This window comes from Balaenoptera acutorostrata, chromosome 9, assembly GCF_949987535.1.
Source record: "Balaenoptera acutorostrata chromosome 9, mBalAcu1.1, whole genome shotgun sequence".
Taxonomy (NCBI): domain Eukaryota; kingdom Metazoa; phylum Chordata; class Mammalia; order Artiodactyla; family Balaenopteridae; genus Balaenoptera; species Balaenoptera acutorostrata.
In genome coordinates, this window is record NC_080072.1 from 95,067,940 (window position 1) to 95,083,585 (window position 15,646).

Here is a 15,646-nt window from a genome sequence, read left to right on the forward strand (position 1 = left end):
TCAAAAGGTACAAACTCACAGTCAAAAAATAAATTAGTGCTAGGGATGTAACGTACAACATGCTAAATATAATTAACACTGCTCTTCATTATATATGAAAGTTGTTAAGAGAGTAAATCCTAAGAGTTCTCATCACAAGGAAAAATATTTTATTTTTTACATTTCTTTAATTTTGTATCTATACGAGATGATGGATGTTCACTAAACTTTTTGTGGTCATCATTTCATGATGTATGTAAGTCAAGTCATTATGCTGTTCACCTTAAACTTAAACAATGCTGTACGTCAATTATATCAATAAAACTGGAAGGAAAAAAAGAAAAAGAAAAATGACTAGTCATGTGCAAGGAAACCTCAGTAAGATTAATAGTCGACTTCTCATTAGAAACAATGGATCCTGAAGACAGTAGGATAAATATTTAAAGTGCTAAGAGGAAGAGAAAAAAAAAAAAACCCCAAAACTCATCAACCAGACTTTTATCCAGCAAAACTATTTTTCACAAATGAAGGTTGAGAAAAAAAGACATTCCCAGATGAACAAAAATGGAGAGAATTCATTGCTAATAGACCTGCATTACAAGAAATAGTAAGGGGAATTCTTCAGGCTAAAAGTAGGTGACCCAGAGAATAATTTGAATTGACACACACACACGTAAAAGGTGACTACAGAACTTAACTACCATGAATATTGAGAATCTACTGTATATGGTAATTGCTAGAACAACAATTAAAATTTTTTTAAATAGTCAAGATATCATTAAGAGTTACACTAGAAAATATTCATTTAATACAAACAAAGCAGTAAAGAAGGAACAGAGGAACAAAAAGACATGGGACACACTGAAAACAAAACAAAACAAAACAGCAACTATCTCAATGATAACATTAAATGTGAGTGGATCAATCAGTCCAATCAAAAGACAGAGACTGCCAGATTGGTTAATAAGACAACATCCAAATATGTGCTGACAAAGTAGCTACACTACATTTAATGATACTAACAGAATGAAAGTAAAATGAAGGCAAAAGACATATCATTCATATAGCAGTCATAAGAAAACTAGAGTTGCTATACCAATACCAGACAAAATAGACTTTAAAACAAATAATGTTAATGGAGATAAATAGGAACATTTTATAATGATAAAAGGGTCAATCCATCATGCATATATAGCAATTAGAAAAATATATGTATCTAATAATAGAGCTCCAAAATACATGGAGCAATAACTGACAGAATTAAAGGGAGAAACAGACAATTCAACAATAATGGAGACTTCAATATCCCACTTTACCAATGGTTAGAACAACTAGGCAAAAGATTGACAAGGAAATAGAAGACTTCAATGTTATAAACCAACTAGACCTCACAGATATCTATAGAATGTTTCATCCAACAAAAGCAGATTACACATACTTATCAAGTGCATGGGGAATATTTTCCAGGAAAGAACATGTACTATACCATAAAACAAGCCTATCTATCTATCTATCTATCTATCTATCTATCTATCTATCTATCTATCATCTATCATCTATCTAACATCATACAGGTGGTCATGGGTTTGCATTCACAGATATGGAAGGCTGACTGTACGAGACTTGAGCATCTGTGGATTTTGGTGTTCGCGGGAAGTGGGGGATGAGGGGGTGTTGAAACCAATACTGATACTGAGGGACAACTGTACTTAGTGGTTTAAGATTGAAAGCTTCCCCTAAGGTAAAGAAAAAGGAAAAGATGCATGCTTTCAACACTGTTATTCAGTATTGTACTGGAGGTTCTAGGCAGGGCAATTAGGCAAGAAAAAATAAGAGCCATTCAGATTGGAAAGGAAGAAGTAAAACTATCTCTATTTGCAGGTGATATGACACTCCATATAGAAAATCCTAAGCAATTCACTAAAAACTATTAGAACTATTAGCTTCAGTTGCTGAAGCTGGAAGTGGGAAAAAGAAGGGACTGAATATGGAGACAAGGGATCTTTTGGGGATGATAAAAATGTTCTGAAATTGATTTTAGGTAGTGGTTTCATAATTAGGTAAAATTATTAAAAGTCAGTGAATGGGTTTTATGGTATGGATATTATAGCTTAATAAAGCTGTTAAAACAAAAATAAATACAGTTATGTGGGATATATGTTCAAATACTGGAATGCATCACATACTAGAAACATACTGAGGGAAAATCAGTTCACTCTGTTTGGGGTTGAAGGGTACTAAACATGAAACAAACATGGAATGAAAACCATTCTTGCTTTCAGTTTTTCATCATTGAGACTGATGTTTGCTGTGGGTTTGTCATATATGGCCTTTATTATGTTGAGGTAGGTTCCCTCTATGCCCACTTTCTGGAGAGTTTTTATCATAAATGGGTGTTGAATTTTGTCAAAAGCTTTTTCTGCATCTATTGAGATGATCATATGGTTTTTATTCTTCAATTTGTTAATATGGTGTATCACATTGATTGATTTGCGTATATTGAAGAATCCTTGCATCCCTGGGATAAATCCCACTTGATCGTGGTGTATGATCCTTTTAATGTGTTGTTGGATTCTGTTTGCTAGTATTTTGTTGAGGATTTTTGCATCTATATTCATCAGTGATATTGGTCTGTAATTTTCTTTTTTTGTAGTGTCTTTGTCTGGTTTTGGTATCAGGGTGATGGTGGCCTCATAGAATGAGTTTGGGAGAGTTCCTTCCTCTGCAATTTTTTGGAAGAGTTTGAGAAGGATGGGTGTTAGCTCTTCTCTAAATGTTTGATAGAATTCACCTGTGAAGCCATCTGGTCCTGGACTTTTGTTTGTTGGAAGATTTTTAATCACAGTTTCAATTTCATTACTTGTGATTGGTCTGTTGATATTTTCTGTTTCTTCCTGATTCAGTCTTGGAAGGTTATACCTTTCTAAGAATTTGTCCATTTCTTCCAGGTTGTCCATTTTATTGGCATAAAGTTGCTTGTAGTAGTCTCTTAGGATGTTTTGTATTTCTGCGGTGTCTGTTGTAACTTCTCCTTTTTCATTTCTGATTTTATTGATTTGAGTCCTCTCCCTCTTTTTCTTGATGAGTCTGGCTAATGGCTTATCAATTTTGTTTATCTTCTCAAAGAACCAACTTTTAGTTTTATTGATCTTTGCTATTGTTTTCTTTGTTTCTATTTCATTTATTTCTGCTCTGATCTTTATGATTTCTTTCCTTCTGCTAACTTTGGGTTTTGTTTGTTCTTCTTTCTCTAGTTTCTTTAGGTGTAAGGTTAGATTGTTTACTTGAGATTTTTCTTGTTTCTTTAGGTAGGCTTGTATAGCTATAAACTTCCCTCTTAGAACCGCTTTTGCTGCATCCCATAGGTTTTGGGTCGTCGTGTTTTCATTGTCATTTGTCTCTAGGTATTTTTTTATTTCCTGTTTGATTTCTTCAGTGATCTCTTGGTTATTTAGTAACGTATTGTTTAGCCTCCATGTGTTTGTCTTTTTTACGTTTTTTTCCCTGTAATTAATTTCTAATCTCATAGCATTGTGGTCAGAAAAGATGCTTGATATGATTTCAATTTTCTTAAATTTACTGAGGCTTGATTTGTGACCCAAGATGTGATCTATCCTGGAGAATGTTCCGTGTGCACTTGAGAAGAACGTGTAATCTGCCGTTTTTGGATGGAATGTCCTATATATATCAATTAAATCTATCTGGTCTATTGTGTCATTTAAAGCTTCTGTTTCCTTATTTATTTTCATTTTGGATGATCTGTCCATTGGTGTAAGTGAGGTGTTAAAGTCCCCCACTATTATTGTGTTACTGTCGATTTCCTCTTTTATAGCTGTTAGCAGTTGCCTTATGTATTGAGGTGCTCCTATGTTGGGTGCATATATATTTATAATTGTTATATCTTCTTCTTGGATTGATCCCTGGATCATTATGTAGTGTCCTTCCTTGTCTCTTGTAACATTCTTTATTTTAAAGTCTATTTTATCTGATATGAGTATAGCTACTCCAGCTTTCTTTTGATTTCCATTTGCATGGAATATCTTTTTCCATCCCCTCACTTTCAGTCTGTATGTGTCCCTAGGTCTGAAGTGGGTCTCTTGTAGACAGCATATATATGGGTCTTGTTTTTGTATCCATTCAGCCAGTCTATGTCTTTTGGTTGGGGCATTTAATCCATTCACGTTTAAGGTAATTATCGATATGTATGTTCCTATGACCATTTTCTTAATTGTTTTGGGTTTGTTTTTGTAGGTCCTTTTCTTCTCTTGTGTTTCCCACTTAGAGAAGTTCCTTTAGCATTTGTTGTAGAGCTGGTTTGGTGGTGCTGAATTCTCTTAGCTTTTGCTTGTCTGTAAAGCTTTTGATTTCTCCATCAAATCTAAATGAGATCCTTGCTGGGTAGAGTAATCTTGGTTGTAGGTTCTTCCCTTTCATCACTTTAAGTATTTCATGCCACTCCCTTCTGGCTTGCAGAGTTTCTGCTGAGAAATCAGCTGTTAACCTTATGGGGGTTCCCTTGTATGTTATTTGTCGTTTTTCCCTTGCTGCTTTCAGTAATTTTTCTTTGTCTTTAATTTTTGCCACTTTGATTACTATGTGTCTTGGCGTGTTTCTCCTTGGGTTTATTCTGTATGGGACTCTCTGCGCTTCCTGGACTTGGGTGGCTATTTCCTTTCCCATGTTAGGGAAGTTTTCGACTATAATCTCTTCAAATATTTTCTCTGGTCCTTTCTCTCTCTCTTCTCCTTCTGGGACCCCTATAATGCGAATGTTGTTGCGTTTAATGTTGTCCCAGAGGTCTCTTAGGCTGTCTTCATTTCTTTTTATTCTTTTTTCTTTAGTCTGTTCCGCAGCAGTGAATTCCACCATTCTGTCTTCCAGGTCACTTATCCGTTCTTCTGCCTCAGTTATTCTGCTATTGATTCCTTCTAGTGTAGTTTTCATTTCAGTTATTGTATTGGTCATCTCTGTTTGTTTGTTCTTTAATTCTTCTAGGTCTTTGTTAATCATTTCTTGCATCTTCTCAATCTTTGCCTCCATTCTTATTCCGAGGTCCTGGATCATCTTCACTATCATTATTCTGAATTCTTTTTCTGGAAGGTTGCCTATCTCCACTTCATTTAGTTGTTTTTCTGGGGTTTTTTCTTGTTCCTTCATCTGGTACATAGCCCTCTGCCTTTTCATCTTCTGTGTCTTTCTGTAACTGTGGTTTTTGGTCCACAGGCTGCAGGACTGTAGTTTTTCTTGCTTCTGTTGTCTGCCCTCTGGTGGTTGAGGCTATCTAAGAGGCTTGATGGGAGGCTCTGGTGGTGGGTAGAGCTGACTGTTGCTGTGGCGGTCAGAGCTCAGTAAAACCTTAATCCACTTGACTGTTGATGGGTGGGGCTGGGTTCCCTCCCTGTTGCTGTGGCGGTCAGAGCTCAGTAAAACCTTAATCCACTTGACTGTTGATGGGTGGGGCTGGGTTCCCTCCCTGTTGGTTGTTTTGCCTGAGGCAACCCAACACTGGAGCCTACCCGTGCTCTTTGGTGGGGTTAATGGCAGACTCTGGGAGGGCTCACGCCAAGGAGAACTTCCCAGGACCTCTGCTGCCAGTGTCCTTATCCCCACGGTGAAACAGAGCCACCACTCGCCTCTGCAGGAGACCCCCCAACACCAGCAGGTACGTCTGGTTCAGTCTCCCCCAGGGTCACTGCTCCTTCCCCTGGGTCCCGATGCACACATTACTTTGTGTGTGCCCTCCAAGAGTGGGGTCTCTGTTTCCCCCAGTCCTGTCACAGTCCTGCAATCAATTCCCACTAGACTTCAAAGTCTGATTCTCTAGGAATTCCTCCTCCCTTTGCCGGACCCCCAGGTTGGGAAGCCTGACGTGGGGCTCAGAACCTTCACTCCAGTGGGTGGACTTCTGTGGTATAAGTGTTCGCCAGTCTGTGAGTCACCCACCCAGCAGTTATGGGATTTGATTTTACTCTGATTGCACCCCTCCTACCGTCTCACTGTGGCTTCTCCTCTGTCCTTGGACGTGGGGTATCCTCCTTGGTGAAGTCCAGGGTCTTCCTGTCAATGATTGTCCAGCAGCCAGTTGTGATTCTGGTGCTCTCGCAAGAGGGAGTGAGAGCACGTCCTTCTACTCCGCCATCTTGGTTCGAAAACCATTCTTGGTTTTGTCTATACCTGAACAACCCCAAAATCCATTAAATACAATTACTTGTAGTCTTTCTAAAGTTAGAGTTGAAGCCAGTCCACCATGAGGTTGGTGCAGAGAAGGGGTTCACATAAATGCTGATGGTAGGAGCCAAGGGTGCAGAACCCACATTTTGGCACTGCTTTGTTATTTTCTCCTAGTGTTCTGTGAATATTTTATGTAGAAAGCTATATGAGACAGTAGCATTTGGAAATGGGGAGATTCTCAAATGTCATCTCAAAGGTCTCCTTCCTATACATTCCCTTTAACAACAATTTCTTTTTTGGTTGGACACATGCTTTTTTATTTGCTTGCAGATTCTCATTGAAGTTTGTGCGGGTGGAACAGCAGATGCTGTGATGCTTGGTAAATGCCTTTTTGTTGTTATTGTTAAAATTTTAATTTTTTGAGAGTATAATTGATTTACAATGTTGTGTTAGTTTCAGGTGTACAATAAAGTGATTCAGTTATAAATATACATTTATTCATTTTTTAAGATTCTTTTCTCTTATAGGTTATCCCAGAATATTGAGTAGAGTTCCCTGTGCTATACAGTATGTCCTTGTTAGTTATCTCTCTTGTACACAGCAGTGTGTGCATGTTTATCCCTTGCTCCTGATTTATCCCTCCCCACCACGTTTCCCCTTTGGTAACCAGAAGTTTGTTTTTGATATCTGTAAGTCTGTTTCTGTTTTGTAAATAAGTTCATTTGTATCATTTAAAAAATTATATTCCACTTATGAGTAATATCATATGATATTTGTCTTTCTCTGTCTGACTTACTTCACTTAGTATGATAATCTCTAAGTCCATCCATATTGCTGCAAATGGCATTATTTCATTCATTTTTATGGCTGAGTGATATTACACTGTATATATGTACCATATCTTCTCTATCCATTCCTCTGTCAATGGACATTTAGGTTGTTTCCATGTCTTGGCTATTGTAAATAATGCTTCAATATTCATTGTTCATTGCAACACTGTTTAGAATAGCCAAGACATGGAAGCAACTTTTAACAACCGTTTAAATAAAAATGCCTAGAAATTTGTTAGTGATACAAAAGGACATGTCAGCTGGTAGGTCACTATGACCTCTGATGGCCTCACATGGGTACTGAGTATCAGGTATTTCAATATAAGTGGCACGGAGCCAGTGGACAATGAGGGTTGCCATCAACAGAGCTGCTTTCAAATAATTAAATCTCCACCTTCTTCTGTGGAGTTCCTCCTCTTTTTGAGGATCATTCTCTTCTGCTAATACCCATCACCACTCTTTTTTATTTGCCATCTATCAGTCTTTCCCTTACATTGTAAAAGACTTTAGTATTGAGTTCATGACCCTCTTTCCCACCCTGAATCCTGCTCTCACTCTGTGTGTTTTTAATAGTCACATGGATGACACATCTGACATCTAAATCCTCATAGTTTCTTGTCTTTTCAATCCAGTGATCTTCCTCTTCACACCACTGTAATACCAGCTCGTCATTAGCCGTAATTCCCCTGCCACTTCACGACTCCCCTTAGTGAGTACATCCTCCTTTTCTTCCTGTAGCCTCCACACTTTTTCACTTTTACTATTCTAATAAGTTATTAGATTGCTTAGACGGGGGGTCATAGGCAAATTTTTCTGTCAAGGGTCAGATCGTAAAAATTTCAGCCTTTTGGGTCATATGAGCTCTGTCACAGTTACTCAAATCTGTTGTTTCAGGGAAAAAGCAGCCCTAGACAATATGTAAGCAAATGGGAATGGCTGTCTTCCAAGAAACACTTTATTTACAAAAACAGGCCACAGATCAGATTTGGTCCATGGCCATGGTTTATATTCCTCTCCTCTGAGTTTAGACTCAGGCCTAGACATGGGCTTATACAAGAATAAGCAAAAAAAAAAAAAAAAAAAAAAGAAAGAATAAGCAAATTATTTTACTTTTCTGAGTCTCCCTTTCTCTATCTGTGTATTGGGAATGATGCTTTCTAACTCTCCAAGTTTATGAGAATTAAATGAGACGATGTACCACCAGCCTTGTGTAATCGATAGCACGCAGTACTCAGGAAATCCGTGTTTTTTAAAAGGGGTACTAATAAAATCTTTTGTGTAGGCTGAGTTCTGAATGAGTTGAGGAATTAGAAAAAAGCAAATGCAGAACAGTGCCTCACCCCAAAATTCACTGTTACGTATAAGAAATCTGTAATTGGAGACGGTGTCTTATATCTGTAGGCAAGCGGCCTTTCTAATACTGAACCCCAGAATCAGAGAAGCTTACCTACACCATCCAGGCAGAACTAGACCAAGTCAGGCTTTCTCGAACAGGAAGAGGAGACTGGCTACCTTATAAAAAATCATTAAGGTCCGTCCAAATGGACGGAAATATCAGGAGTGGGTTCTTAATGTTCTGCCTAGAGCAAATGTTCGTTGCCTTCCCCCACTGTTCCCAGACTGGAGGTTTATGTTCATGAGGTCAAGGCAACCTCTCCCACAAGGGTGTTGGCGGCACATTCACACTTTCTCATAGTTTCCTGAGTGCGTGCCAGGGGAGGTTCTCTGAGTTTAGCTCAAACTTCTCTGTGAATGTGTTCCAAAAGCAGACTAGAATGGATTTTAACCTCCCAGGGCCTATGGATGTGGCAAGAAAAAGACCCTGCTAAGGGATTAACATTGCTTGGCCATCTTTTCTTTTATCTTAAAAAAAACTTTATGCCAATGTTGCATTTCCCAAGGGGTATGCTGAAGTTTAAATTGATGAAATTGTCTAAGTTGTTTACCAATTAAATGGCTTTAATCACCCCCTCCCGCACCAAATCATTGAGTAAAATTAACACTATGGGAAAATGTACTCTTGGAGTACCTAAGTCCCCTCTTCCCCGCAAATGTGTCCTCATACTACCCACGCCTTTGGGCAAAAAATTTTAATTTGAGAAGCAAAAGCCAAGACTGATATGTCAACCAAAAATCAGCTTTCCTTCACTACATTTATTTCTTCTCAAATGAGTCTCCAGGATGTGGAGTCATACCCTGAAACCACCATGCCCATTCCTGTGGGCTGCATGCCCGCACAGGTCAAGGAAGCTCTAGCCTCAGCTCAACTGCTGACACGATGACCTCAGGCCACTTTTGTAGCCCTTCTCCGTGTCCCAGGCTCTTTGTTACACTGGGGTGGTAGTATGTGTCCTGACTAGCTCAGCAAGTCTTATGCAAACAAAATGAGTTAATTATATATTTTAGGGGTACAAAGCATGTGTCTGTTTACTATGCTATTATCTATGGGGCTGTGGTAATTATGCTGTGGCTCAGAGCACACATTTATCATCAAAGATTTAGGGAGCCAAGTGTTTTCACTTAGTTCTACACAAGAGAGAAGGCTTTTAGGGTTTAGTTTAAGAATACTGGACCCACTGTTATCATTGTCACAATACAGTAGTACATGGCAGTAGAGAGAAACATACCTTATAAGGTGTGGGGAGGGACCGGCGGGATCTGTATCTCTTTTCTTTCAATACATTCCTTTAGAAATTATCTACTGAATCTCTGTGCCAATCTTCTGCATGCTGTGATCACAGCCCTGATATCCATACGGTTATATGGATATGTGCCTGGACGGATTGGTACAGATGCAAACAAACAAATGTTATATGTACATACATATATCATATATGTGAAATATACATATGTATATCTATATACATATCTCTACCTAGGTATCTCTGTCTCTATAGCTATCTCCATGCAGAGCAATGCAAATTGAGCATGGCTGGTATAATATGGTGGTAACAGGCCACCTGGTAGATGGCTGCATTGTGACTACTTTACCACTGTTAGTGACAATGATTCCCCATGCCCATAGAATTTGCTCTTTTGGATTCTCTCCTATCCTGTTACAGATGCAGAGTGCAGTGAGATTTAGACCTATGGCTCCTCCTCTTATGGCCTGAGACTGATTTTATTCATTCATTCATTCATTCATTCATGCCACGGCTGCGCCCCGCCCCGCTGTATGAGGGATCTTAGTCCCCCGACCAGGGATCGAACACGCGCCCCCTGCAGTGGAAGCGTGGAGTAGTCGTATCCACTGGACCGTCAGGGAAGTCCCCTGAGATTTAATTTAAAACATCATTGTTGGAGTGCTTAATGGATGCAGTTGTTTAGACCAAGGGAAAGTGTTTCCAAAGAACACACTCCAAAGGTTGAGAAGAACCAGCCAAATCAAATCTCAGTCATTCAAGAACCGTGGACGAGGGCTTCTGTTTTCCTTCTTTGCAGTTTTCCCGATACTTCTGCTACTGTGGAAGTGACTAATTCCACATGACAGCGAAACGAGGGCATAAGCAAAGGAAATCCACTACGTAAATAAGTAAATAAATAACTACGTAAGACCGCAACCAAAGGTGACCCTGCGCTTGGATTAGATATGTCCGTTCTCTAAAACGAACTCCCTCCTGGCTTCTTTCTCTGGCTCTGTGGAGTGAGCAAGGGCATTTCATCGCTGGGGAGGGCTGTGATTCTACCGGGCACATTCTGGCCACAAATGGCATTTCAGCTTTTGATCAGTGAAGCTTATAGGGAGACTCCAGTCCCGAAGTAAATGCAAAGACTGCTTTAACCAAAGAAACTCCGGAGGGCTGTAATTCCTGTGAGAAAATATGAGAATATGATGGAGGAGATATTCATCCATAGGTACCGTACTGGCAGAGACAGGCGGGAGAACCATAGACCAGTTGGTGCTTTTCAAATGGTGCATTGCAACCCTTTAGGGGATAGTAAAATTATCTTATTTGGGCATGAAATATACTTTAAAAATGGAATAGAGTAGTATACAGTAAAATACAATAACTAGAAAATATCACAGTACATTGCATGCAGTAAAGATAAGGATTGTTTTATGAAACTTTGGGGTGTGTGTGTGTGTGTGTGTGTGTGTGTGTGCCCTGAAATGAGATTTGATATGATGTTCTTACTGTGGGTCCCAGGCAAAAGAAGTTTGGGAAACGCTGCTGTAATTTAACTCTTTGGCACATACTTTTGGTATTCTGGGTTTGCAAAACAAAAACTAAAATTCTGGCCACTCAACAATGACCTTCTCTAAAGAATACACTCTTGCCCTTTATGGCAATGTTTCTCAACTACTTTAGCATGAGGTGATTAAAAACCTGAGGTGGAAACAAGCTGCCTAAGAAAACAAAGGGGAGATTTAGAAGGAAGTCCCCAGAAGCATGTAAGACCAGGGAGAGTGGATACCAGATAATGCATATGTGCGTGCATGTGTGCATGCGTGTGTGCGTGTGTGTGTGTATCTGAGAGAGATTTAGAGATCAGAATTCATCAGAGGGCACCAGAAAAAAAGTGTTTCTTGGGGTAAACAGTCATGAGAGAAAAGGCTCAGAGCCCTGATGTGATTCCAAACGAAAGAGTTCATCTGAGCGTCAGAAACCAGGAGTTCTTTCCTGCCTCACCCAGTTCAGCTCTCTGCTTTGGGGAGGATAATTGTTTCTGATTTCTAATAGAACATATGATGGAATTTCCTGGAAACCCAGAAGAGAGCAGTTGTACAGAACATAACCCTATTCTGGAAAAGTACTGAGGAGGAACCTAGGTATACACAGCAATGTTATATTTATTTGATTTAATGTGTGATTATTTCTCCTGTCCTCTCTTACAGGATTCTTGCTTTGTTTCCAAATGCTGTAGCTCGTAAATTTCTGCTGACGTTGATGTTTATCTTAGTTTTCTGGGTCATTTACTTCTCTTCCAAAGACCTTGAAAAGGTAGGAATTGTTTCCTTTTTCAGAATTTCAGAAAGGGTGACTTTGAATGCTCAGTGTGATCAATGCAAGAATTAAAAGTTAAAAGCATGTTATCTTAGCAACAGATGTGGATGAGAGGGCCCTTTGTTCAGCAGTTATTCCTTTGACACCATGTATTCTATTATTATTATTTTTTTCAGTGGCAGGTGGATTTACTGCTGTCTCTGTAGTGTCTGGCCCTGCTAACCATCCCTTCTAAACATTCTCTCCGACCTTGACCTCTGAGCCTCCAATCCAATTAAATCTCTGTGTCAGCCCCTGCTTTTTTCACAGGGTTTTAAAAAATTCTTTACATAGTTCAGTTCACATTTTTTGATTTTCCCTTTCTGCAGTCTTTTTTAAAAACTGATTTTGCTTTACTTTCTCCTCTTCTCAACCATTTAGTACAAATCCGATCTTTCGAAAATTCTGCTTTCATCATCTTCTTGACCTGATCAAAAACTTTCACCAATGGCTTTCACAGATGGTAGCGCTGAGGAGATCAACTCCTTAGTTAGCTATTCAACCTTCTTCTAAATTTGAACCCAACTTCTTTTCAAAGTATCTATTTCACCTTTGTCTAATACAAACCCTCAGCTCCAAACAAGAAGGACCACAAATGTAGGATGTTCAGACGATGATGTGAACTGGTAAATAGTAGAGCTCTCAAACCACAGCTCAGAAGCTTTATCTCTGTGAGTCCTCTCTGTAAATATGTGTTTTCTAGATTTCTTCCATCAATCCTCTTCTCGTTCATGCTTGTACCCTTTAATTCATAGGCTCAGGTCCCACCCACCACCAATATTAGTATTTCTTAAAGTGAGGTCTGGGGCTTCCCTGGTGGTGCAGTGGTTGAGAATCTGCCTGCCAATGCAGGGGACACGGGTTCGAGCCCTGGTCTGGGAAGATCCCACATGCCATGGAGCAACTAGGCCCGTGAGCCACAGCTACTGAGCCTGCGTGTCTGGAGCCTGTGCTCCGCAACAAGAGAGGCTGTGATAGTGAGAGGCCCGCGCACCGCGATGAAGAGTGGCCCCCACTTGCCGCAACTAGAGAAAGCCCTCGCACAGAAACGAAGACCCAACACAGCCAAAAATAAATAAATAAATAAATTAATTAATTAAAAAAAAAAAAGCGAGGTCTGGACACTCTCTGCACTGGAACACCTGTGTTTGTGCATGTGTGTGTAAAATGCAGATTCCTGAGCCCTACTCCAGAGCTACTAAAAAGAAATCTTTGGACTTGAGACTAAAATAATGAAGTTTTGAAAACTCTAATCAGAAAAGATACATGCACCCTGATGTTCATAGCAACGCTATTTACAATAGCCAAGACGTGGAAGCAACCTAAGTGTCCATCCACAGATGAATGGATAAAGAAGATGTGGTACATTTATATAATGGAATATTACTCAGCCATAAAAAAGAATGAAATAATGCCATTTGCAGCAACCTGGATGGACCTAGAGTTTATCATACTAAGTTCATTTCAGCAAGTCAGACAGAGAAAGACAAATATTATATGATATCACTTATTTGTGGAATCTAAAAAAATGATACAAATGAAGTTATTTACAAAACAGAAATAGGCTCACAGGCATAGAAAACAATCTTATGGTTACCAAAGAGGAAAGTGGGGTCGGGGGTGGGGTAAATTAGGAGTGTGGGATCAACAGATACACACTACTATATATACAATAGAGGGTCCAGTGGTTAAGACTCTGCTCTTCCACTGCAGGGGGCACAGGTTTGATCCCTGGTCGGGGAACTAAAGATCCAGCATGCCATGCGGCGCAGCCAAAAAAAAAAAAAAAAAAAAAAGATAAACAGCAGGACCAACTGTATAGCACAGGGAACTATATTGATATCTTGTAATAATCTATAATGGAAGAGAATCTGAAAAAGAATATATATGTAACTGAATCACTTTGCTGTACACCAGAAACACAACATTGTAAATCAACTATACTTCAATAAAAAAATAAAATGATAAAGTTTTAACAAGTCCCTCAGCTGATTCACATGTCCACTGAAGTTTGAGAATCGCTGCCTATGTACTTCCAGAGCTGAGATCTCTTCTGTGCCCCACTATTCAATACATTCATCGGATATCTCCACCTCAGTTCCACTAGTTCCACTCTTCCAACACAAAGAAAAGCACACTGAGTTTACGCTCCTCTTCACCACCCTCCTTGGCAAAACAGGATCACCCAGAAACAAATTCTCTGCTCTTTCTCCGCTCTCTCCTCTGTTGCCACAGCCCATTAGTCAACCAAGCCAAAACTCTCTCCACAAGCAATCAGCCGCTAATCTCACAAATTCTACCTCCTAAATCTCTCTCAAATCTATCCTTTTATCTCCATCCCCAGAGTCTTGCTTTAGTCCAGTCCTTTGTCATTTCTCATCTATGGTGTGGAAATAGTCCTCTAATTAATTTCCCTGGCTCCCAGTCTCGGCCTGCTCTAATCATTCATTCAGCAAACGTTTGTTGAGTATAGATTGTGTGTCGGGGCTGAACTAGGTATTAGGGATACAGAAATATAGGACATCATCTTTATGTTCAGGAGTCTGAGATTATATTTCTAAAATAAAAATGCCATGCTCCCAACTTCAGTGGGAACATGTCAGGGCCCAGACTTCCTGGCACAGTGTCTCGGTCAGGCTTTTTTATTAAAGGGTACAGAAAGCCTGGCCCAAGGCATTCTTGCACTGGCTGTTTCCTCTGCCTGTTCTTCCTCCAGGTTTTCACATGGCTAACACTCTTCCTTCAGGTTTTTGCTCAAATGTCATCCTCTCTATTTAGCACTAGAAACAGCCCCCACCCTACCTCTTAGTGTTTCCCTTACTCTGTTTGACTTTTAACTTTCTAAAATACTATATAATTTACTTATTTATTATGTTCATTGATTATTGTCTATCTTGACCTGCTATAAGGTGATCTCCATAAGAGAAGGATTTTAATCTATATTTATTTGTTGGTATATCCCAAGTGCCTAGAACAATGGCTGGCACATAGTAGGTGCTTAATAAATAACTGTTAAATTACAAAATAAGGACTGTTCAGTGATCTAGGTGAGAGGTAATGGTGACCTGAAATAAGGTACTAACAATGAGGTTGGAGAAAAGTCAATGAATTTGAGACAGAATTGACAGAAATAGATTGACTGTGGTGAGGGGGTGAGGAGGTGGAATTAAGCAGGAATTATTCTAGATATGTACAAGTACATGGCTGGTGATGCCATTCACTGAAGTATAGAACAGAGTAGGGGAAGTAGTTTTGGAGAAAAAAGGTAAGTTTAGATACGAACAGTTTATGTTTGAGGTGCTTTTATGTCATCTAAATGGAAATGTTTCTTCAGTAGACTTGAATATAGAAATTTGAAGCTAAGAAAGACGTGGTTTAGGAAAATGGATTTAGGAATCATCAGCATATAAATGGCAGCTTAACTCATTGGTGTCTGTGACAATTCCTTGAGTGAGCTACAGAGTGAAAAGAAAAGGACCTACTGTATAGCACAGGGAACTCTACTCAATACTCCGTAATGGCCTATATGGGAAAAGCATCTAAGAAAGAGTGGATATATGTATATGTATAACAGATTCACTTTGCTGTACACCTGAAACTAACACAACATTGTAAATCAAGTATACCCCAATAAAAATTTAAAAAAAGAAAAAAAAGTTGCTAGTGCTATTGCCCCGAAGA

General features: G+C 39.3%; 1 protein-coding gene across 1 annotated transcript in view; it reads left to right on the plus strand.

The window, feature by feature from the left end:
• Positions 1-10,809: 10,809 nt before the first annotated feature.
• NXPE2 (neurexophilin and PC-esterase domain family member 2) overlaps positions 10,810-15,646 on the plus strand; it is a 32,495-nt gene continuing 27,658 nt past the window's right edge. Inside the window, 2 exon segments of the mRNA XM_007196542.2 lie at positions 10,810-10,835; positions 11,818-11,923. Of these exon segments, the coding sequence (XP_007196604.2) occupies positions 10,810-10,835; positions 11,818-11,923 (132 nt within the window).